The sequence below is a fragment of the Prunus persica genome, chromosome G5, assembly GCF_000346465.2.
Source record: "Prunus persica cultivar Lovell chromosome G5, Prunus_persica_NCBIv2, whole genome shotgun sequence".
In the NCBI taxonomy this organism is placed as follows: domain Eukaryota; kingdom Viridiplantae; phylum Streptophyta; class Magnoliopsida; order Rosales; family Rosaceae; genus Prunus; species Prunus persica.
Window position 1 is genome coordinate 15,448,619 of NC_034013.1, and position 24,713 is coordinate 15,473,331.

At 36.7% G+C, this 24,713-nt stretch overlaps 2 protein-coding genes across 2 annotated transcripts; one reads left to right on the top strand and one right to left on the bottom strand.

Moving 5' to 3' along the window:
• Positions 9 to 6,820, bottom strand: LOC18775960. Its single transcript, XM_007210297.2, has 13 exons — positions 5,499 to 6,820; positions 5,206 to 5,380; positions 4,946 to 5,058; positions 4,670 to 4,771; positions 4,085 to 4,154; positions 3,482 to 3,537; positions 2,502 to 2,552; positions 2,254 to 2,358; positions 1,754 to 1,798; positions 1,550 to 1,655; positions 1,256 to 1,461; positions 730 to 816; positions 9 to 442 (listed from the first exon to the last, which is right to left on the bottom strand). Exons 1-13 carry the CDS (start codon positions 6,630 to 6,632, stop codon positions 278 to 280), a joined length of 2,415 nt encoding a protein of 804 aa, XP_007210359.1. The 5' UTR covers positions 6,633 to 6,820; the 3' UTR covers positions 9 to 277.
• LOC18777964 (nuclear ribonuclease Z) lies at positions 21,058 to 24,548 on the top strand. The gene is made up of 8 exons (XM_007209336.2): positions 21,058 to 21,493; positions 22,357 to 22,519; positions 22,630 to 22,700; positions 22,811 to 22,906; positions 23,404 to 23,517; positions 23,612 to 23,680; positions 23,802 to 23,876; positions 23,955 to 24,548. Exons 1-8 carry the CDS (start codon positions 21,245 to 21,247, stop codon positions 24,027 to 24,029), a joined length of 912 nt encoding a protein of 303 aa, XP_007209398.1. The 5' UTR covers positions 21,058 to 21,244; the 3' UTR covers positions 24,030 to 24,548.

Consider the following 24,713-nt stretch of genomic DNA (forward strand, 5'->3'; position numbering starts at 1 on the left):
TTAGGAAATAAATAAATTTCTGTTCTCATTCATTAGTATCCAATCAGCCTCAAAATTGTTCATACATTTAAGGCTTCGATGGTGTAGAAAATCAGTCTCTGGTTTTCCACCGAATTTTACAGCATTCTCCTCCAATGAGATTACAAATCAGAGGGGTTGATCCACCTAATTCAAGTGTCAATAGATTACAACAACAGCTAAATTGACATATTAACAACAGAAAACGATATTCCAACAACACTTTCAAGGAAAGAATCCTGACACCTAGAACTAACTACTACTCCTCCAAACCAAGTCCACCAATCCGCTGCCGCCTCCTGTCAAAAACAGCTTTGAAGGATTCACGTTCTGCTCGAAGTTGGTCTTCGAATACGTTCTGCCTCTTTGATTCACCACTGCTATGGGTTACCGGGTTCTCTTCTTCGGGTAATGGATTGGACTTCTGCAGGTGTTGGAAGTAAAACACAATGAGATCATTTTGCTGGCCCTAAAAAGGAACAGATGTAACACACGGATGGTGCATACACATATGCTACAAGAACCATACTCTAAAACAAGAGGGAACCTTGTATTTCATCAATTAGCCAGGAAGAAAAGAAAGTACTTTAACAAACATGAAACTACATCTAACTAGTATGCGACTCGAACCCACATGGCATACATTAGTAATTTTATGATAATCTAAGTAGCCTCTACTGATACCACAACAATGATAGTGAGGTAACAAACCAAGTTGTATCCAGAACCCGGTCCAATCACCAAAGACAAGACATTCGCCTTCTTTGCTGCTGCTATTGAAAACCCCGTATTGCCAACCTGGAGGAAGGAAGACCAAGGTTGCAACAACTAAGAAATAAAAGTACAAAACAGGGTTGAAATAAAAAGGCATTTAAGTTGTAACAAAACCAAAATCCAAAAGTAATCATTCATGAGAGCTGGTTGCACATTTTAAGAAAAAAGCCTACCAAATCAAAGGCCAGCCACCACCCATGCATAAAAAGAAAACTGAAAACCTTAGTTATTTGGTCATTCAGGTGAAAAACCTTGCGCAAAAACACCACTATAACCGAGATATCTTTCTTCTAAAGGATAGCCTAAGAGCCAATTCTATCACAGAAAGTAACTATACAAGCGACAAGTGGCAGCCTATAGTTTAAAATTCACCATTACTATTCCATGCCATCAACAGAATAACAGACAACTTATTTCAACTAAGCATTTACATCACCAAATGATTGGGTGAGATAACATGTACCTGGTCACTCCAGCATACAGATTTTCCTCCCATGCGATAAGCTTGAATAAGTCCAGAAGGAGTATTAAAGTTACCCTTCACACCTTCAGTTTTTTCAGTATCATCTTCATCTAATATTTCTGACCATTTACTCCTGCCTAGTTCTTTCACTTCCACAGTTGGATGGTCTTCTTCAGCATCCAAGCTCTTCGCACCCTTGGAAGAGCCTAAAGCGTAAGATTTACAAAACGTTATCAACTCAGGTTGCCACAGCCATAATTACTAAAATTGAAAAAAATGAAAAGCCAAAATTACCATTATGAGCATCATCTTCAGCAGGAGGTGCTATGATCTTCTCAGGCTTTGTTTCTTGAAATCCCAATAGACTATCATTATCTGCGTCTTCAGTATCCATGTCCACCTGATAGATATGATACGAAATATGGATTGATACCTAACACCACATTACGTTTATTGTTCAAAATAAAAGAAAAGAGAGTCAGATGTGATTCAACTTGCCTCTTGAATGTCACTTCCCTTCAGGTCATCTCCATGGAATAATGACTGTCAAACCAGCAATACACAGCATCAAAACAAATCCCAGAAGCAAATGCAAGTGAAGATAAAATACTAGGTTTTGTAGAGAAGTGGTACCCCCTGCCCCACTCCCCCCAGCTTTGAACCTTATGGAGTAGTATTTGGACCCCCAAAAAGGTAAGGAGGGGTGTAGCAGAACAAGAGGGTCATCTGCTATTGTGTAGCCTGCTAATGGACCCAAAAGAAAATAGTTTCTTTTACATTCACAACTTAATGGCCATCCTAACTGTCTGGCCCAAAAAATTTATGGGCAATCTCTTGAAAGCAGAATTTTTATTTTTTTCTTTCCTCCACCCCCTAAATGATCAGGGTAAGAGCACTAGCTGGACTCCACAGTCAACTGCTTACACCTACAACTGATGTTTGCTTTGAGCTCCTCCATCCTAACCCAAACCAAAAACTAAAGTTAAATGACAACAAACCTTGGCATCCAATTGCAAGTATATGGATGGAGCTTCCTCCCATAGTCCGGCCATCTTCTGTATGTCATCTTGGGTAAAGCCGTGCACATTCCTAGCTGCGCAGCCCTGACATGCCAATAAATTTCAAACAAAAACTTCAAAAAGAGAAGAAAAAAACCCTTTTCCCACTTAATGTCTAATGTAGGCTTCCTTCCAAGAAAGAGAATTATCAAATTACAGTTATAACAACACACATAGATAATACTCACCGCAGGATCCTTATATGATGCTTCTAGTATATAAACTTCATATCCTGAACTCTGTGAAGAAAACAAGGAACAATTAGTGAAGTGAACAAATAGACGATGAATCCACAAGTCTAGTATATGATCATCAACCACCATTTTTTTTTCCTTTTGGCCATAATTCAATCACATTGGATATTGAAAACCTAACCGTCATACATTTCCACAAAAACATCAGAGTAATATTGCAATACTAGTAGTAAAGAGAGGAAAACTGATTCCAGATGGAGAAATTAAATGAAATTTCGTGCATGGTGCCTGCATTGATCAGCTTCCTTATGTAGGCAGAGAACTCACACAAAAGCACCACAAAATTTGATAAATTGGACCAACAAATGAAAATGGAACTGCCTAAACTTAAACCCCACCTTGTAGCCTAGGAAGTGCGTAAGTTACATAGAAAAACCCGACTCTGGAAATCCAAGCTACACCCATATGTAGTTAGCTTCAAGACTAAACAAAGTCCCTCTTGCAATGTCTTATCTTAAGACCATAAGAAATATAATTTCATTGATCATAGTCAATTAGATTATAGAGCCCAGAACAAGATTGGTTCCAGAACTGGTGCTTGTTAGATAAACCATCAATGATAGAAAAATACATTCAAATTTAATATAACTTCTTCTTTGATATGATCCGGCCTACAAGTCCTGATCAAATTTAACCCACAATTTGGAATAATGAACCTTGCACAATATGCATAAGATTACAGCCACTGCGTGTTTTTAACTACATTACGGCATTGATAATCTAGGATAGTGACACATTAGCAAATTTTTCACTAGCCCTTTAGATAAAGTGCCTGAGCTACAATGGATCAGGTCTACGAAACATGATGCCAACCCCCCAGTTTCTCATGAAAATGGTGAGTGCATTTCAAAAATAGAGTCGACACTTCAGAACACATGGCAGAGGTTGTGAGAAAGAGAGAAATGAGGATATACCTTTGCAATTGCCCAAAACTGAGCAAAATCAGCTACCCGCAGATTGCGGTCATCCACTAAGACGAAGCACACATACCACCAACAAAAGGGTCAATTTCCGAACAAAACTGCATCTGTAGTTAGTGAAAATGAAGGCAGTGGATGGGCACTGCATCACCACTTAATCTATAATTAACTAGATCATTTTTCTTACTAAATGTACTGGGCAAGCCAGTATAGCTAGAATAACCTTTAATCAGTTTGTCTTCTTAACGCCTCAGGAGAAGAAAATCTTTTAAAATAATAGAGGACACGTTTGGAATCCTATCTAAACGACAATACAGGCAGGTCATTTATGCACCCATGTTTAGAGGAGACGTGTCTCAGAGCTGGTGCTTACCACCAGCTCAGAGTGCGCTACTTGAATCAAAGTACACACTGCCTAAACATCATTGGACAAAAAAAGCTGTCACCAAATTGTACACGAAATTTGCAAGTAATTCCATCTGGAAAATCTTTGAAATTCCCAAGCCATTATAAATGGCTACAGAAAAGGGGGAAAATGTAGAGATATAAAGTTCGCTGTTTTCTGTCATTTGTGAATATCAAAATTGGAAGTCATACCAATTATGAAGGTGAAAACACCCTCCTCAAGGGTCTTCTTAAATGCCTTCAGCATACTCAACCGATAAGCCTGCGGGGAAGACATGATAGCGTTACAATTCGATAGAAATTTATATGAATAAGAATAAAAATAAAAATAAATCATAAATCATACCAGGCCTGCCAAATCATAACGGGCTTAGAAAAAACTAGAGGAAAATAATACACACGGTAATTTAGAGCCTATATATAAAAACCACAACCCAAACCCACCCCTCAACCAAAAGAAGTTCCACCAAATATTTCCCTTTTCACTTTCAGAACTTGAAATTAGTGCCTAAAATTACCAAAGCCAACCAACAAACTTTATTCTGGAACTCATGCAGGAAAGGCTGATGAAATCAAACTCTATACAAATGCAGCCTATTTATTCAACAGTGCCGAATACAAAGTCCCACGGGTAATATTGCCTGATGCGACAGAATCAACATAAACCTCCCTCCAAAGATAACATAATCATAGAACAAAAAATTCCAAGAAAATAAAACATGAAAGACATATCAAACCAAATTTCTAAAAAGTTTCGGATATTTTGAATTGCATTACCTCCTCCATTTCAGGTTCATAACAATACTCCATCACCTTCTTCAATACTCGCTTCTTGCCTCTGGCTGAACTTGAAGATTTTGAAACATCGCTTTCCTCACCCTTTAGGACAAAAGATAACACTTGGTTAAAATTCTCTCAAGTACTCAAAGAACACTAATGACGACCCCAAGAGAGAGTAAGAGGAGGCAGAGAAAAAGAGGCATGACAAGATTCTACATAAATTAATCAGGACATTTTTGTAAATGAAGGAAAAAAAAAGAAGAAACAACAAACCTTTTCTACTTCTGTCATAAAATAATCATCCATAGAATGAATTCGTGGAGCATGACCACCATTTTCAACCTCTAGGTCGCGCAACACCTTTGCTAAGTAGCTCTTTCCACTACCTGATATTAAATGCATCAGATGATTTCCAGAATACGGCCAAAGGTCAAAAACACAAAAAGCAAGTGAGATGGCAAGGGAGCTTCTATAGTTTTCGGCAGTCACGTCATCATGCTTACAAAACATATTATACATACAAACTTTGGTACCTGGAAGCCCTCGTAGGATTATCACAAAATGATCAGGACGCGTGAGTCTATGTGGCTGCTTAAATAAGTGGGAAGCATCAATTACTTTTGGCTTATCCAAAGATGACTGCTTCCGTGGAAATGGATGTCCCTCTCCATACTGCTTTGATGATATTTGATGGGAAACATGAGATTCCTTGGGAATTACGAAAGAAAAAATGGTTTTCATCAGAAGGCTAGAAGCCCAAAAGAAAAACGCAACCCAAACAACAGTTCAAGATAAAGCACAAAAGCATATGAGGAACCAACTATACCTCCATGGCAAAACCAGTAGAAGCATGTGAAAATGGCTTATTATGGAAATAAGGCTGCGCCAGGGAACGGGCTTCATGAATTGGTGGATAGGCTGAAGGCATCATTGATGAGGAACTAAAGGAAACAGGAAACAATGAAGAAGACGATTTTGATGGCGGGTCCATTGGTAGAGGAGGTGGTGGAGAAGTGGGAAGAGGAGGCTGCCCACTGATTGACCGAGCAGCTGGCATATGACCTGCATTGTTAGAAATCAAGCCAGGGGAATGAAAGTAGCCTCCATGTTCGTTCGTATTTGGAGTGCCATGTTGATGACTCACAGAATGCCTCTGCATTCCATAGGGTTGTGGTAGCTGATTGTTATGGTCATAGTATGGTGCACTCGTCCCAGTATGTGCTTGCCAACTATTCACATGGGAATATTGTGCTTCATTCACAGGCCTAGAATCTTTACTTTGAAACTGTTGAGGATTGTTGCTATGGTAATTTTCATTACCAACTTCAGAATGACTAAACTCTTCAGTTTGAGAATGGGGGAAACTCCTATTAACACTAGGTTTACTAGAATCCCCTTCAAAAACTTTACTTTCTTCAGCATACCTATTTGTATCGCCATTCGGAACGGTACGACTACCGGAAACTGAATTCACCCCGCCGTGATCACGAATTAGCTTCAATCTTCTCTCATCCTCCGGCGTAAGACTCGCATTTTTCGGGTTAAACTCGCTCTTTAAACCCAAAACATCGACTCTCGGCCTCTTAAAGTTCCTATCACCATCACCAATGTACGCATTGCCGCCATATTCATATGGTGGCGGTGGCGGTGGCGCCAAGCCATCTCTATACGGAAATTTGCCATAGGTGTCTGCTTCAAAATTAGGGTTTCTCTGCCACGGCCTCGGATTTTCAAACCCATTAGTGGGGTTACCCATGAATGGGCTCTGAGTACCCACGGGTCCTATATACGGGTCAAAACCCGGTCTTTGGAAGGAGTGACCTGAATCGAAAGGGAAGATAGGATTTTGATTGAAGGGTGGATGTGGAGGGCAAAAGGGGAAGTGAGAAATAAAGCAAACAGAGCAGAGGGAATCTGGGATTGGCGGTCTAGGACGCCATTGTTGGTGTTGAGGGTCCATGAACTCCGGTTTGAGGTAAAAAAAATTAAAAATTGAGATTTAGAATCTATAGAATTTAGGGCTGTTAGGGTTTCGAACCACTCAATTAAGAAGAGAAGAGGAAGATGAGTCTGCCGCAGAAAGCATGGTCCTTTAATGAATATTCAAGAAAAAAATAAGCTGAAATTGTTTCGGACTTCCAGTTGGACTGTTGGAGGAGAGAAAGGTAAAGCGGTAAAATATTTCGGTGCACGTGCGAAGATGTGGCATTTTGTCATGAACCGCCATCCACGTGGCAGTGTATTAATGGACCAATGGAAAAGTATTTTCATCAACCAAATACAAAATATGCTTGAAGAAAATTCATCAAATGGTTTATCAAATATATAGATCATGTGTGTTCAATTCTATCTATTCAGATTTCAAACAATGATGCTGATATACATATGTGAAAGTGTCAACTTTTGTAAAGTAATAATTTTTCTAAGAACATATAGTAAAGATTTGAATAGAAAGAAGATGAAAAAATTGAGTAAAATTCAGAGTGTGATTCTTTTGGTGAGAATATATATGTGTTCTTATTTTTGATATTGAAAATGATATCAACTAAATACATATTACATGCTAACCTCAAATACATATTTGTGGATAACATCAATTTATGTATTAAGTTGTTCTTGCCAAACTTTTCGAAATTATTTCCTTATTGAATTATGTCACTAATTTTGCAAATTGTTGGAAGAATTTGATCACGAGTACGGTATATGGATTAGAACTTGGTATATGTATAAGTATAATACATGTATGACTCAGTATATGAGTATAGTTTACTAATTAGCAAAAAGTGGTAACAAATCTCAGCCGTTGGATGAATTGAAAATGATCCAATGGTGATATTTGCCAGAGAGTAACAACAACAAAGGTCTCTCTCTCTCTCTCTCTCTCTCTCTCTCTCTCTCTCTCTCTCTCTCTCCATATTGGAAGTAAGACAGTTCAACACTGTAAGAGTCGTGTTTTTGGTTGGATAAAGGACCTCCTTGGCTTCTTGATGGCATTAGGGAGGAATGGCTTCAAGTTGTTTGATTTACTTGTAGTATGTTTGACCCTTTTGTTTAGTAAATAGCATGCGGTGTTTTTTATTTCTTTGTTATTTCTAAATGATGTATGAAAGATATTTCCAAATGATTCTTTATATTTTTTTTATTATAAAATAAATCAAGTTAATTTAAACCAAACTTAATTTGATTGGAAAAATATAGTTACTTATCCTATAATAAACCTCTCAAACGTGAAAAAGAAAAAAACTAAAATTGAAGTTAATTATCCAAAGTCAGTTAGTTACTTCTCAAACAAGAAAACTTATTGAGGGGATTGGAAATAAAAAAAAACTTTGAGCCCATACAAAAAGGGTTGATCAGGATTCAAGATAATCTCTAGGAATGTAACAAAAACACCGTCAAAGAGATGTTTTAACACACGACTTACGTCTTATCTTTAGTGCATAAATTGGAATAAAAAACAACATTATACTAACAACAATGAAATTATTAGAACCTAAAACAAACATAAAAGATGGATATATGAGTGAATTGCAGCGAAGAATAAAAGAAGTTGGATTGGATTGTCCTTGTTCTTTTCGTTCCACCTTGGAACAGGTTAGCTCCACTTTGTTCTATCAGTCGACCACAGTGAGAGTTTGATACTCTTTGTCACTAATGACTGCTTCCATGAGATGGTGCAGGTCCAATTCTCCACCGTTGTCCATGAAGGACTTGTATAAATGAGTGGAGAAGCCACCCAACAGCGTGAAGCCTGGATGTCGTCTACAAATCCAGGAATGCTGCCCCGAGTGCAAAAACAGAATGTGTGGCACCGCATCATCCCCGTACCCTTTGTCCTCATACTTGCTTTGTATTGCCTCGAACAAGCTCCGTAGTAACTCATACTCACATACTCAAAGGAGCGGCTAAATAGTGGTGGTAGGTCGGCGAACACAATCACCTTCTTGATCATCTGCTCTGCCTTCAAATTCTCATTCACACCTATTTCCACAATCAAATCAAACAACTTCTCCAGCTGCCTGGTGTTGGAGGCCGCATTTATTATATGCCTATAACATCCTTCATCGGACTTCAAGTATCTGCTCGTGAATTTGAACTTGGACTCAAGATCATGTCCTTGTATCAAGTCTAGCTGACATTTTCCATCACTAGTGTATTTTATCATCTTTCCTTTCCATGGCTCTTCACTCACTTCAGACAACAGAATTTCCAACCCAATCGCAAAACACTCGGGTAATTGGCCCACCACCAACCAATTTTTGAATTTGCCCAAACCGTCCCCCTCCTGGATTTGCTGTTGCTTTATGTCCTCCACCATTGCCTTCCAATGAAGCTTCGCCACTTCCCCGACATCCTTATCTTGTACATATCTTATGATCTCATTCGGAAGCAAAGCATTCGGCTTTATTGTGCCAATGCCGCCTCCTGCTGCTACTTTCACCTCCTCCAAATACTTCTTAACCAGGCTTGGGCCTTCCACACCACTGAGACCGCGACGGCTATAGCGACGGCGGGATCTACGAACGTAGTAATTGGTCAAGGGCACCAAAAACTGCTTCTTTAGCCTTTCCCACTCTTCTGATTGATCTGATTCTGGCGGGCAAAGCCTCCTCGCAATGCTTTCACGCAGAAAAATAACTTCGGTGAGGGCATCAAAGTCCTCGTCGTTGTTAGTACAACACACTGCCGCAGATACAAAAAGATTAGGATAATAATATTCCCCGTCATCGTCATCATCATAATAATCATCGTCGTCCTCTTCCTCTTCCTCTTCCTCTTCCTCGGTGTCACTATTAGTGAAGTAATCAGATGGCATCAGTTTCAGCTTCTGCTGCTTCACTTTGTCTATCTCAGACCTAAAATGCTCCACGAAAATATCTACAGCCCGGTCGTGTAACAATCTATAATCGGGGTCACGGTCATACCTCTCAGGATGAAGATGCAGACTCGCAACAGAGTTGTCGTATAGGCGGCCGCCTCGATTCTCAACCACAATGACGTGCAGAATTTGGACAAGGATATCCAATCTGCGAACCTTGGGCAAGTTGGCAATAGAGTGGAGGTTTCTAAGCAGAGTCTTGGGGTGGTTCTGGTGGAGCCAATAGATGGCCGTGTCGAACTTTCTATAAGAAAAATATTTACGCTCGTCGTTGAAGATAAGCTTGAGGGTGGTAAGGGGGTCGTGGGACCAGGCCAAGGGAAGCACTTGCTCCAGATATTTAAGGCAGGGGTTAGTAACTGCGGTAAATGCTCTGAGGGAGTTGGAAAAGAGATCAAGGCAGGGGTCGCCGGAGGAGGAGGAGGAGGAGGAGGAGGAGGAGGAGGAGGAGGAGGAGGGGATTAAAGGGCAGATGTTTATTTTATGGTCAATTAAAGGGCAGCTCTTGTTAATGGCGATGATTTCAGCGTTGGGGTGGGAAGCCATTAAAGGGCAACTTCTTCTTCTTCTTTGGATGCTTTGGATTGGGGTTGGGGTTGGTGTGAGTGCAGCTACTAGTAATTTGCCTTTGCCTTTGCCTTTGCCGGCGACATGGACAAGGTTTCGGAGGCATCCTCGTCCTGCTGGTTGGTTCGGATTTGGAACAATCCTCGCCCTTGTCAAACACACTTGCCCAGGAACCACTGCTTTATTCGTCTGAATCATCATCATCTCTCAATTGAAATTTCAATTGCTCTCTCTCTCTCTCTGTGCTTGAGTCTCTGAAGTCGGTTTTGTTCTTTTGTCGGAGGCGAAGAGACCCTTTTTTTTTTAAAATTTGGTTAATCAAACCACAATCTTCCCAGACCCCATTCATGTGGAGCTGGGAGCTCATTGGTGGGTAACATAAATACCCGAGCCCTTCCCATATCCCTACCTACTAAAATAATATTTCTTTCTGATTTTTGGTGTGAATTGTTGTACTGTTTTCACATGGCTGGCCGCTCTACAAGGACTGGCCATGCTGGGAAAGATGGTTATGGGAGAGAGATGCTTTAACGCGACTGCAGCAATGGTGGAACAAACAAATAAATTGCTTCAGATATCAGGTTTAAAGCTACTCTTTGGGAGTGAACCTTTAGAGGACCATTCTACTCTACCCTTACAGGGCTGGTCTGTGCAAAATTTAAAATTAGACCTTTACATAATCTAATCCGAAAATATTTAAAATAATTATTTTTTATAACCTTAAGGTCATAAAACAATTTTTTTTATACCTAAAATTCATCATCAACAATGGCAATCACAAATTTTGAGTGGTCTTAATAACTTTAAGAATTGGAATTTTCATTTTTTTTGTATTGAAATTTCGGAATTTGAAAGAGAAACAAAATTATCAAAGGATTGAACGAAAGAACCAAAGAGACCATCTCAAAGGACAATGACTGGTTTTGTGCAAAATGTTTTGAGGCTGGCTGACGTTGCACAGGTGGATGCTCAGAGACCATCTTAAAGGACAGATCAACGATAACCCGCAAGAACATGGCAACTTAGGGTTTGCCGATTTCACGACATGAAAAAACTTTCAAATAATCTTGGGGTGCTCACATTCGGGTTCTTTGTTTTTATCAAAGTATTCAGCAGTGTCGAATGAATCAATTATTTTTTGAGTAATGACAGTCCAACTAATAATTATTTTTTATAGTACGGACATTCCAGGAGGTCTCAAACGTACTCTCTGTCTCTGTGTGTGATCATGCAATTTGTTTATAGCATATAGCAGAGTCGCCATCATGCAAATCATCAGGGATAAATTTGATATTATAATAATAGAAAAGCTCTTACATAAGATGCCTAATATAAAAATTTCTGACTTCGAAATTTTAAGTTCCAATACACAACTTTCAGGTACATGCATGCAACAGACTCCATGACATAAAAGATAACACTAGCTCTTTTCTTTGAACTCCTGGCCCGTTTTCTTCTTTTCTTTGAAGTCTTTATCAAATTTCTTCTTCTTCCTCGTAACGACTTTAATGTCGGTGAAAAACAGTATCTTTTTCACGTCAGAAATCAAAAAGCCGGCCTCATCATTAATTACAACCTTTCGAATTTTCCAGATATCCCTATTGAACGTAATAGGAAAATCCGGATATTCAGTCATGTAAGTTGTCACCTTCTTCACCTCCTTTCCGATTGAGTCGGATGATCCACTGCTATCAGCGCCTTCATTCTTCTTCGGCGAAACTGTGGGACTCTCTCTTTTCTTCTCTGGGAAGAATAGAAAATACAGATATCGAATATGCTTGGCATCATTCAAATGAAAGATCGGAATCTGACTCTGACCTATAATTTTCTGTATTGCTACGTGGAAGGCATGATAATGCTCTCATGAGTGAAACATATAAACTCATTCAATATCAGGATTTTAGTGATTTTTACCCAAAATACATAAATATTTTTTTTTTCACCTATGTACAAAAGAGGAAAAATAATTATGATTTGTTTTGTTTATAAATTGGAAGAATTGTTCGTAAAAATACCAGAGAAAACAATTCATCTCCTTCCACATTCCTCTTCAATGTCGAATTCCATTGCTTTTTGCCTTCCTGTTAAAAAATTCAGCCACGACCAAATAAAACATTTCCGCTTGCCAGTTCCCACCTGCAAAAATGACCTGACTTACCTCAACCAACGTCTACCTTACCCGCTTACAACTAAATTCCGAGAAACCATCCAACCTTTGATCTATATTAGCACACAACACAAATCGCTTCAAAAAAATGAAGTTCAAATTTGGTTGGAGCATTATCATGCCTTTAATGTAGCACTACATAAAATTATAGAACATAGTCAGATTCCGATCTTTCACTTGAATGATGTCAAGCATATTCGATATCTGTATTTTCTGTTCTTCCCAGAGAAGAAAAGAGAGAGTCCCACAGTTTCGCCGAAGAAGAATGAAGGCGTTGATGGCAGTGGATCATCCGACTCAATCGGAAAGGAGGTGAAGAAGGTGACAACATACATGACTGAATATACGGATTTTCCTATTACGTTCAATAGAGATATCTGAAAAATTCGAAAAGTCGTAATTGATGATGAGACCGGCTCTTTGATTTCTGACGTGAAAAAGATACATTAGAATCAACATCTACGACTTCTCGTTCTATCTCCTCCACATTTACAATTTGCAATTCAGATCTTTCAGTTCCTTCATAATATGTCTGAACATCTGTATCAAGTACTCTAAGTCCCTAATTTCTTTCACCTAAGGTTCACAAAACAAAGGAGTTGAGTTTAAGTTCAGTAAACTTGTCTAACTATGTTGATAGAAGTATGCACTTACCTTTTGTTGCCATTCAGAATAGTACTCAATTGCTAAGACCTCTGGTTTGATGCAGTAATTCCTGGCTATTTCATTGACCAATCTTTGCTTCATATCATCTGTCACTGACTTTGGGGAGAGTTTCTCAATCAACTGTGATTTCAGATTTTGTTAGTTCTATTCATGCATCACTCAAAGAGCCCTTATGAAATAAGCAGAAACATCGCTTAAAATAGTCTGCAAATTGTAACAACTTGACAACCTGATGGTTCACAAGATTCCCAGGGAATAGTTCAAGAGCAGTTACTGCAAATTTCTGCCCATATCGTTCACCAAAGAGCTTCCTGATCACCCTAAGCTCAGGGAGATCCCCACATCTTGCAGAAGCATATATAAGACTCGAAACTGCTTCGTTAATGTCATTTGGACAGTCCCTGGAACCACCAAATTACAGAAGAATACTATCATTTAAAATCACAGTAAGGGAAAACAAAAAAGACTAGGAAAGAAAAAAAATCAGATCATTAGATGGGGAAGCAAAGTGGTTGGAAATTCAAGGCATACTTGTGTCTGCGGATGTAAGGAAGATGGATGAGGATGAATTCACAGAAATTGTCCAACAATTCATACACTGCCACTATGCATTCATCTTTGATTATCTGTCCAACCTGAACAAAACAAAAATGAAGTCAAGATTAAGCACAAAACTGAGACCGAAAATAAATTATGGGTTTAGTATGAAAAGCACAAAAACAAAAACTAGAGAAATTAGTGAGAAAAAACAGATCAAAACAATTCTAAAAATTACAGATAAGTACTTGGCATCATCCATTTATTTCTGGGTAAAACTTTTAACCTCTAAACTTTATCACCAAAACGTGCTCGGGGGAAACCCAGATTCCATATCAGCAAAATTTGAACTAACCCCATAACAGAATTCACGAGTAATTGAAAAAAGAAGAAAACAGAGGAGATGTCATGGGGATCTTGATTTGACAAAAGGGTAATGAATGAATTCCATCACGGGGTTTTACCCTGTTGAAGGCTTTGTCTTCGTGGCCATGTTTGATCAGCTCCGCCACGTCTTCGCGCAATTGCCTCACAATTGTCTGCCTCTTGGTTTCTCGGAATTTAGTTGTAAGCGGGTAAGGTAGACGTTGGTTGGTTGAGGTAAGTCAGGTCATTTTTGCAGGTGGGAACTGGTAAGCGGAAATGTTTTATTTGGTCGTGTCTGAATTTTTTAACAGGAAGACAAAAAGCAATGGAATTCGACATTGAAGAGGAATGTGGAAGGAGATGAATTGTTTTCTCTGGTATTTTTACGAACAATTCTTCCAATTTATAAACAAAACAAATCATAATTATTTTTCCTCTTTTGTACATAGGTGAAAAAAAAATATTTATGTATTTTGGGTAAAAATCACTAAAATCCTGATATTGAATGAGTTTATATGTTTCACTCATGAGAGAGAGAGAGAGAAAGAGAGAGAGAGTCTCTCTTTCATTTCCAAGAAACAAGAAAACTCAGGAAACACAGGCAGAGCTTAATGAGCGAGAGAGATAGAGAAGAGTCTCTTTCATTCCCAAGAAACAAGAAAACTCAGGCAGATTAATGTAAAAGCAGAAGATACAAATTACAGAGAGAAAAGGAAAAATGAAAATCAGAGGAGTTAATTTATGTAAGAGAGAGGGTCTGCTTGGTGTAGTTTGGGATTGATCAGCCTATTTATAAAGGCTGGAGAAGCCGTTGGATGATGACATTGGCTAATTGGTTTAATCTTGAGAGAAAAAAGGAGAGAGAGACACTTAAGAACCATAAAATGGATAAGAGAGAAAGTAGTAGCTGCTTTAGATATTTGTTTGGATAACAAAAATATCCCTGGTGATTTGCATGATGGCGACTCTGCTATATGCTATAAACAAATTGCATGATCACACACAGAGACGGAGAGTATGTTTGAGACCTCCTGGAATGTCCGTACTATGAACAGTGTTGAGAATAAGAATCACACACGTATGTTTATATACTGACCACCAACACACACCTTCGGCCCTGATTGGTTGCATTAAGATATACTAATTAATATTAATTCTTGGTTGGTCTCATCAAGATATACTAATTAATTAATATTAATATTAATTATTAGTTGGTTGCAAATTAACTCTTTCGTGAAGAGGGGGACAAGAGGAATTATTTGCATTTGTTTTTACGAAGTGAAATAATGCAAGTCCGAAGGAAAAACCAAATGAAATAAACGAGTGAGCTTTGCGGTTTACATACAGAAACGAATGAGTTTCTCTCTCTCTTTCATTTCCAAGAAGAAAAATCAGAGGAGTTAATTTATGTGAGAGAGGGAGATTGCTTTTGGGAAAAGCAGAAGATAGAGCGAAGACAAATCAGATGAGTTAATTTATGTAAGAGAGGTAGGTAGAATTTTTAATTTATCTCTCCCTCTTTCTCTTTCTTTTTATTTCCAATAAGAAAGAAAAGTCAGATAGAGCTTAATGTAAAAGCAGAAAATAAGAGGAGTTCATTTATGTGAGTGAGAGAGAGAGAGAGAGAGAGAGAGAGAGAGAGAGATGGGTCTGAGGGTAGTCTGAATTCTGAAATGATGTGATTTAACGTTGAATACTGGAGAGAAAAACCAATAAAGAAGAGAAAAAGAGAGAGAGAGAGAGAGAGAGAGAGAGATGGGTCTGAGGGTAGTCTGAATTATAATACTGGAGAGTAAAAACAATAAAGAAGAGAGAGAGAAAGAGATGGATCTGAGGGTAGTCTGAATTATAATACTGGAGAGTAAAATCAATAAAGAAGAAGAGCAAACTTGGCAGTCCCCCGTTCCTTCCCCTTTGTCCATTCACGTGATGTTATTATTATTTTTATTGAGAATAACGGCCGTTCCTTCCCCTTCCCCTTCCCCTTTGTCCAAATGGTGAACAGCGTGAGATAAAATATGCAGGCAGGTGGCAAAAAGAAAAACACTCATCCAACAACAGAAGACCAACTTGACATTTTTTTGCCGCAGCCTAAGTGTCACATTGACCTGCCTCCAATCGACATTCTAATCTGACTAATTTATTGCTACAATTACCAAAATACCTTTCCAAGAAAAATAAAAATAAATTGCAACACACATGTAAAAGAGTTGTTAATAGTTACCAATGCAAATGCAATAAAACGCAATGCTAGGGAGACTAACTTTAGATACTAACTTGTGTATCAACTCTCTAATAGAGGTGGAGTCCACCAATACAATGGGTCCCACACTCTATTAGAGAGTTGATACACAAATTGGTATCTAAAGTTGGTCTCCCTAACATTTTCCAATATATAATGCTAGCTGTGGTCTGTGGCCACCGGAAAAGGTTATGAATTTAATAAGAAATGTCTTAAAAAATCAAAAAGTAGATGTGGCTACCATTGTAGGGTTAGTTGGATACTTTATTGTCCATTCAAGTGTGTGCTGGTTTGGTTACTCTCTTGATCAAGTAATTAAGTAATGGTTTTTTTTTTTTATCGAAAAATTAAGTAATGGTTTAATATGAAGAAAACAACTGCTTCCCAAGTGGTTCAAAATTTAATTCACCAAAAGACTTCGTATAGCAGAAATTTTTCAACGAAAATGCATAAAGAAAACCCAAGTCTTTTTTTTTCTGTCTCTTTCTTTGAAGAAGAAGAAGAGGGGAGAAATGCAGAAGATTAAGCTGGTTAATCAATCTGGTTTTTGTTCGGATTGCATTGCATGTTGTAGTATGTGTCTGATGTGGAGAAGGGATAGAGTTTATCCAATTCAATTTCACTTTCTTTTTCTTTTTTTCTGATATGGTCCCTCCATGAAATTCAAATGCATATTTATGATCCATATTTTGATACCTATAATATTAATTAATATTCCTTTATGTGTCACCGAGTAAACAGCCTTGCAATCTCATCCCAGAAATTCCAAAAATTACATTGTTTTGTTTTGAAAGCTCGCCTCATTTGACAAGTGGAAGATTGACTTTGGACATAATCCATCTTGACTGACGGTCACAGGACTGAACCTGAACCGGCTTCAATGTTTGTCCTTGGGAGGATTCAATACTTATCCAATTGCCGTAGACATTGGGAGGAACAACTCTTATGAACAAGTGAACCTCATTCGAGTAGTGGAAGAGGCATATTCGGACACCATCTGTACCAACATCGGCGGCAAAGTCATTCACACACACTCTAAGGCCCTTATCGGATGACTGATACAACAATGCCCTTTGAAAAGGCTTCACTTCGGACATGAATCTCACAAGGCTAAACTTATCCAACTGCTCCCAACTTCGGCTATGATATACCACACATCTGTCCCAACATGTTTCATGAAGAACGCAAACTCAGTTATTAGAATCCACCTAAGCAAGTTACTTAATCAAGTTTAACATATTAAATGTTATATTTTTTCAATTCCTAAAATTACCCTAATTGCATCTTAACCTTTTTTTTTTCCAACAAATTGTTTGCTATTCAATGTCATAATGGTGTTTCAATTTTGCATAAGTTTTGTGGGTCAGTTTTATTTATTTATTCTATATATAATTAAAACTTGGTGTGTAGTTAGTGTCGTATATTTTTGAAATTGATTGGTTCTAATATAACCTTTTTTTTAATTTTTAAAATAACTATTATTGGTTATTTTTGTAAATGAAATATATAATTAAAACTTGTTCTGTTTTTCCGAATCCGACAACCTGATCATATTTTGTTTCAATTTCATATTAATTGGTTAGTTATTTCCTTTTTATTTATATCAAAATTTTAAATTAATAATTGTTATGGATTTGAAATTAATTTATTTTAGGAACATTAATTTACCTACAAATATTTTGTATACCTATCATCACCCCATATCCTCTGTTCAAATTGCCCAAGACTATAGTCATCAACTCCAAACCAATGTATGCATTTTTTAAGATTTCATGAAAAATGAATTATAAGGTACACTTTGGACATGTTACATATTTATTATCTATTATTTACAATTTTCCATATAATATAATATAAGGAAATGCGATATTATTGAAAAAATAAATGGGTGTTGAGAGAGAAAGGCATAGCGATCCATATATGACACTCAATCTAACATCCTTAGCCTTTTATTTATTATTCTTTACTACTATGAACTAATTACTTAATACTCAATTAACTTATGTAATTTAAAAAGCAATGTCTAAAGTGCAAAATGTTGTACTAAATCATTATAAATAAAATATTATGGTGTATTTAATTTTTTATTATTAATTAATACACATTTTCTATGTCATAGTGTTCGTCAACGTAACATAGTCACCTTAAATTACTCAAACTCACTATGCACTACATTTCATTCAATTCTTTTTTGTCAAAATAATAGAAAATTGAGTAAATGAATATCTTCTAAAGTTTTATTACAAAATTTCATGTTTTTTCTCACAATTTTCGTTGATTTTAACCAATTTTTTCCGATATCGATAATTTATTGATATTTAATACATTGGTTTGGACCACCCGTATTCATATGGGAACATTTTTCTCATCACTTTTAACCCAATGTGTTCCCTCATTACGCTTTTAAAAATTTGACACATATTCATGGGTATAACCATGATTAATTATTTCATTTTGAATCTTTTGAAGTATTTAAAACAAAAACAAAAAATGTTCCCATATTGATATTCTATTTTCGATGGTTATCGGCCAATGACCAATATGGATAAAACTGTCATTGCAAAACCAGTCTGCAAAGCAAAGGTAGTGATTTTTACTTATTTTACAATGAATATACAAAAAGATCGTGGATTTTTACTCTTATATATATATTTGTGTTAAGAAAAGAAAAGAAAAGGTTTTTATTAAGACAAGAAAAACAAAATCGTAATTTTTTTTAAAAAATAAAATAAATAAATAAATATATATATAAGGTTAATCAAACCACAATCTTCCCAGACCCCATTCATGTGGAGCTGGGAGCTCATTGGTGGGTAACATAAATACCCGAGCCCTTCCCATATCCCTACCTACTAAAATAATATTTCTTTCTGATTTTTGGTGTGAATTGTTGTACTGTTTTCATATGGCTGGCTGCTCTACAAGGACTGGCCATGCTGGGAAAGATGGTTATGGGAGAGAGATGCTTTAACGCGACTGCAGCAATGGTGGAACAAACAAATAAATTGCTTCAGATATCAGGTTTAAAGCTACTCTTTGGGAGTGAACCTTTAGAGGACCATTCTACTCTACCCTTACAGGGCTGGTCTGTGCAAAATTTAAAATTAGACATTTACATAATCTAATCCGAAAATATTTAAAATAATTATTTTTTATAACCTTAAGGTCATAAAACAATTTTTTTTATACCTAAAATTCATCATCAACCATGGCAATCACAAATTTTGAGTGGTCTTAATAACTTTAAGAATTGGAATTTTCATTTTTTTTGTATTGAAATTTCGGAATTTGAAAGAGAAACAAAATTATCAAAGGATTGAACGAAAGAACCAAAGAGACCATCTCAAAGGACAATGACTGGTTTTGTGCAAAATGTTTTGAGGCTGGCTGACGTTGCACAGGTGGATGCTCAGAGACCATCTTAAAGGACAGATCAACGATAAAGCTCTGAATTTCTTTCCAATTCTATCTAGGCATCTAGTTTGTTTAACAAATTCAGACTATCCAATCAATAACCAGTCATTGTATATGTAATATGTCTATTTATAAAGATATATCGGACAGGAGGTTTTTTATTTTTATTTTTATTTTTGTCTTTTGCGTCTCCCAAAATCACTGAGTTATATAGAGTTGGTATTTTAGATTGAAAAATTGAAAAATCACAAATATCGATCGGGATTTTATCGCATCTAAACGACTTATCACGAAAATCAACTGCAACATGCAGTTTACTTATAATTGTTTTATATTAACTAACAAAAAGTCGGGACGAAAAGAACACAAATGACTAATCTCTAGAGACATTGAACGATGCAATATTCATGGAAAACGTGTGAGCAAGGCAAGCGAATAACTTCATGAACAAAGCCCCCCATGCAAACAAAACACGACTTATGTCTTGTAGCTTCCAAATCATCATAGCCTCTCAATTTCTCCAAATTCTCAATGAAGGATTTATTCTCTGGAATCAGACGATCATGATATGCGTCCATAGATTCCCTTGTAACCTCATCAGTCGTGTCATTTTGATCATCACTAACACAAGTCAGATCATTTACGTCCACAAGAACATGGCAACTTAGGGTTTGCCGATTTCACGACATGAAAAAACTTTCAAATAATCTTGGGGTGATCACATTCGGGTTCTTCGTTTTTATCAAAGTATTCAGCAGTGTCGAATGAATCAATTATTTTTTGAGTAATGACAGTCTTATTGTTGTTAATTATTTGGATTGTTATTTGCTTAATTGGTAACTAGCCCCTAATTGGTTTTCTTTTTTCTTTTTTATTTTATTTTTAGAATTAAGAAAAGATAACATGGGTAGTTATGTTCCATAAAAGTATGGCATATTATATGATTTTGTTTTTAATTTTTTAAATATAAAAAAATATGAATTTACCATATTATCCTCATTTAATTAATAATTTCAATTCTCACTATTTGAATTAAGCAAGAGCATTTTCTGGTATTTTGAATGTTTCACCATTCTCTGCCTTTTGCTATATATAATTGGTAATTAATAGAAAAATGAAAAGTTTGTTGGGTTAATTAATAGAATAATGGTAAATCAGGAAAAATCTTAGTAAAGTATTGTTTTTCTCTCATAATAATGTCATTAAAAAAATAAAAAAATAAAGAGTTAATTATAGTTAAACTCATGGACATATGTAACTTTTTGAAAAGGGTAGTGAGGGTACACATTGAATTAAAGTGGTGAGCAAAAATACTTCCCCCTAATTAGCCAAAGCCAAGATATAAATCATATTTCGACCCAAAAAAAAAAAATATAAATCATATAATATAAATTCATATAGTCCTTTCAAATCTTATAAAACTTTATAATATAAGTCTTTTAAAATCCATAAATAAAAAATTATAATTATAAAAATCCATAAATAAAATCTTACAAGTCATTACATTCCTAAATAATCTTTAAATACACTGGACTTATTTATCCCGAAATAGTGTTTTAAAATCCCAAATGAACTAATTTGCTGTTTCACTCCAGGAGCTTGGCTTAATTGACGAGCGGCAAACTCCGCTGAAAGAAACCAGTTTTCCTCCTCTCAGAAAGTTTTGAGAACTTCATATATCTCTCCTCAATCGCTCTCCTCTGCTTTCTGGTTCTTGTTCTTGGTTAGTCTATTATGACTGGAAGTAGAAGCAGAGACTCTGAGCAAGTCACGCAGAAACCCAATTCAGACTCAGACCCAGCTTCAAAGAAAGCCAGAGGCTTGACCATTGAAGGCTACCCAGTTGAAGGTTTGTCCATTGGAGGCCATGAAACCTGCATAATCTTCCCGACTCTTAATTTGTCTTTCGATATTGGACGCTGCCCACAGCGTGCTATCTCCCAGGACTTCCTCTTCATCTCTCATGCTCATATGGATCACATTGTATGTATGCATACCTTTCTCATCTCCTCTCTCCTTATTTGCGTTTGGGTTCTTTCTAAATTCCTGTTTATATTTATGGGTTTTTGTTTTCATTTAATTTTTCTTTTTGATGAATGACAAGTTTTGTTTTCCCTTGACTTGCTGATGTTCGTGTTTTCTTCTATGTACTTGTGATGGTGGAAGATTTTAGTTTGCTATCTAAAAATAATTGCTTTCACAGTCATTGGAGAACTTGAATGGTACAATTTGACATGAATTCGGCTTCTTTGCTGACTTGGGTATTCTTTTTCAGTTTGGTAGAAGTGCATATATTGTATTTAGTAAATATTTAGTAAATGAGAGATTGGTTTTTCTAAGGCTGCTAAAGGATACATACTGCGTGATTGTTCATGGTTTTTTTGGACTATTTTCTACACATACAAATTGTCATGATAATTTGAGGAGTTAAATTCAAAGCTTAACTATCTTAGATACTAGGAAAAAATAATGAAATCTTCTAGTGATTGGATGCACATCTAAATTTTTAAGGAACTAGCATGTATATGAAGATATGTGAGCGGAAAGCCTAAGGTTTCTGATGGATATGGGGCTCGGTGTTACTAAATGGTTGAAGAAGGGATATCTTGGTTTTGTGTTGAGGGGTGTGGAATCAAATGGATTCAAGGCTAATAGTATTTCTCTCAATGTAAATAATCCCAGAATCCATGGTGAAGTTAAACTATAGTCAGAACCCCCCACATCGTCATTATCTCATCATTTGATTTCCCTAAGCATCGTGTGTGGGTGGATCCTTTTCATTGACCAATATATGACCATGGCCAATGTTTCTGCACTCCTACTTATGATTCACATCTATACGACAGGGAGGACTTCCCATGTATGTCGCAACACGTGGATTGTACAGTATGAAGCCCCCAACAATCATTGTACCCACATGTATAAAAGAAGTTGTGGAACAACTTTTTGAGGTGCACAGAAAAATGGACCAATCAGAGCTGAAGCATAATCTAATTGGCTTGGATGTTGGTAATCTCTGATTATTACTCAAATTGAGCCATCAAATGACAACTTTTCTTCTTGTACCCTCTACTTGCAGAATGGATTTCCTGTTTATCTTATGCAATTTATGTTTGCAGGAGAAGAAGTCTATTTGAGAAAGGATCTCAAAGTAAAAGCTTTTAAGACTTATCATGTAATACCAAGTCAGGTATCCTAATTATTTGTAATACGTTATGTTTTGGAATTCTATTAAGACTGATCAATAACTTATGTTGAGATTTACCAAAGGACTAACTGGCTATGCATGATATATGACAGGGTTATGTTGTATACTCAATAAAACAGAAACTTAAGCAGGAGTACGTTGGCCTTTCTGGGAATGAAATTAAAAACTTGAAATCATCAGGTGTTGAGGTGGGTCTTGAAAGTCCTATATAGCTGTGTTTTTGGTTTCTTGTTTATGCTACTTGATTGTACTTTTTTCATTGATAAGTACCAATTGATTTTCCTTTCTTTGTTTGAGCGGTGTTTTTTATTTGAGATAATTATTAAGGAGCTGGATGTACCAACAAGGAGATCTAGTTGCCTTACAAATGTGATTAAGGGGTTAAATGAGGTTTGGGTAACTCTTTAGTGCCATTTCTATTGAAAGAAAACGAAGGAGAAGATGAAGGGAGGGAAGAGAAGAAAAAATGTGTTCTATGATATGCAAAAATATTTACCCTCAAATTCATAGTTACAACTCTTTGGTTTTATGTTGTCAATTTTACACTTCAGACATTTTTGGTTTGAAAGCTCCACTAACCATTTCTGAACAACCTCAAATATTTATCCTATTTTCATGTGTTGTTCTTTTCAAAGTTTCACCGCCCCACTAACGATTTCTTTTTTTGGGGTTATCTTATTTGCAGATTACAAACACTTCTACAGAACCTCAAGTGGCTTTTACAGGAGATACCATGTCTGACTTCATAACTGACAGTAGTAATTTTGATGTGCTGAAAGCGAAGATTCTTGTTGTGGAGGTGCATTACTTGTTTAGAGTTTCTAGCATGTGTGAGGCTAATAGGCTATTATAAATGGTTAGTGTATCATACTTGTTTCCTAAATTTTATGCAGAGCACCTTCCTAGATGACTCAGTTAAGGTGGAGCACGCAAGAGAGTACGGACACATGCATCTATCCGAGGTTCATCTCCAGAGTCATTAGATTTCTTATTGCTTGCCTTCTTCAAACTCCAATTTATCATGTATCCATCTAGGCTCCTCACAATATTTGATCTTGTCATATGTGGATGGCTTTTTTCTAGATAATTAGTCATGCAGAGAAGTTTGAAAACAAAGCAATTCTTCTTGTTCACTTTTCAGCTCGGTACACAGTAAAGGTATGATGGTCTGGCTCATTGCTGTTTTGTATCTTTGTCATCATTGAACTTTTGACATTCATACTTGTGTTTTACCAGGAAATTGAACAAGCTGTATCAGTGTTGCCTTCTCCTTTGGCAGGCCGAGTTTTTGCACTTACAGAAGGTATTTGATGGCAAGCCAGTCAGCTTCTTTTGTTGGTTCTTTATTTGGAGAAACTCTAGTTGGGGACGCCCTTTGTTTTTAGGACTAATAAAAGAGCATAGGGTGTTGTTTGATTGACTGAACAACCTCAATAACATTCTCAATTAGTCTCCTGAATTGCATGGCTAGAAGATAAAGCTAAGAGTGCAAATTAACGAAGCAAATTATATGTGGACTCGTTTGGTTGCTCAGCCCGAACTAGATTGGAATTGAATCCAAAGCAGTCCTCATGAGTAGCATCCCTCTAGATGGGACTTGTAAGACACTGTTGAATTCTTCTCCATTTTTCATGACATTAATTTTGGCCACTAAAGTTTGTGTGCTGAAACTGAGTGCTAGAACATATAGTTAGGAATCCTATGTGGATTTTATTTGCTTATTGGCTGTTCCACTTGTATAAATTCCATGTATCTAATCAAGATTAAAGAGCTGGGCAAGCCAGTGTTGATTTTCAGTCATACTCAATTTCATTGATCTTATTTATAGAACTTCGTATTGATTTTCGTAGCACGTAGCAGTGAGATGGTGCTCCAATGTTTTATATTCATTTTGATTTTCACGGTCGTTTGGTGCCTCTTAATGCATTTACTACAGGGTTTACTGCCCTTGGATAATGAGGGCTATAATTAAACTAGATTTTATTAGTCTTGGTT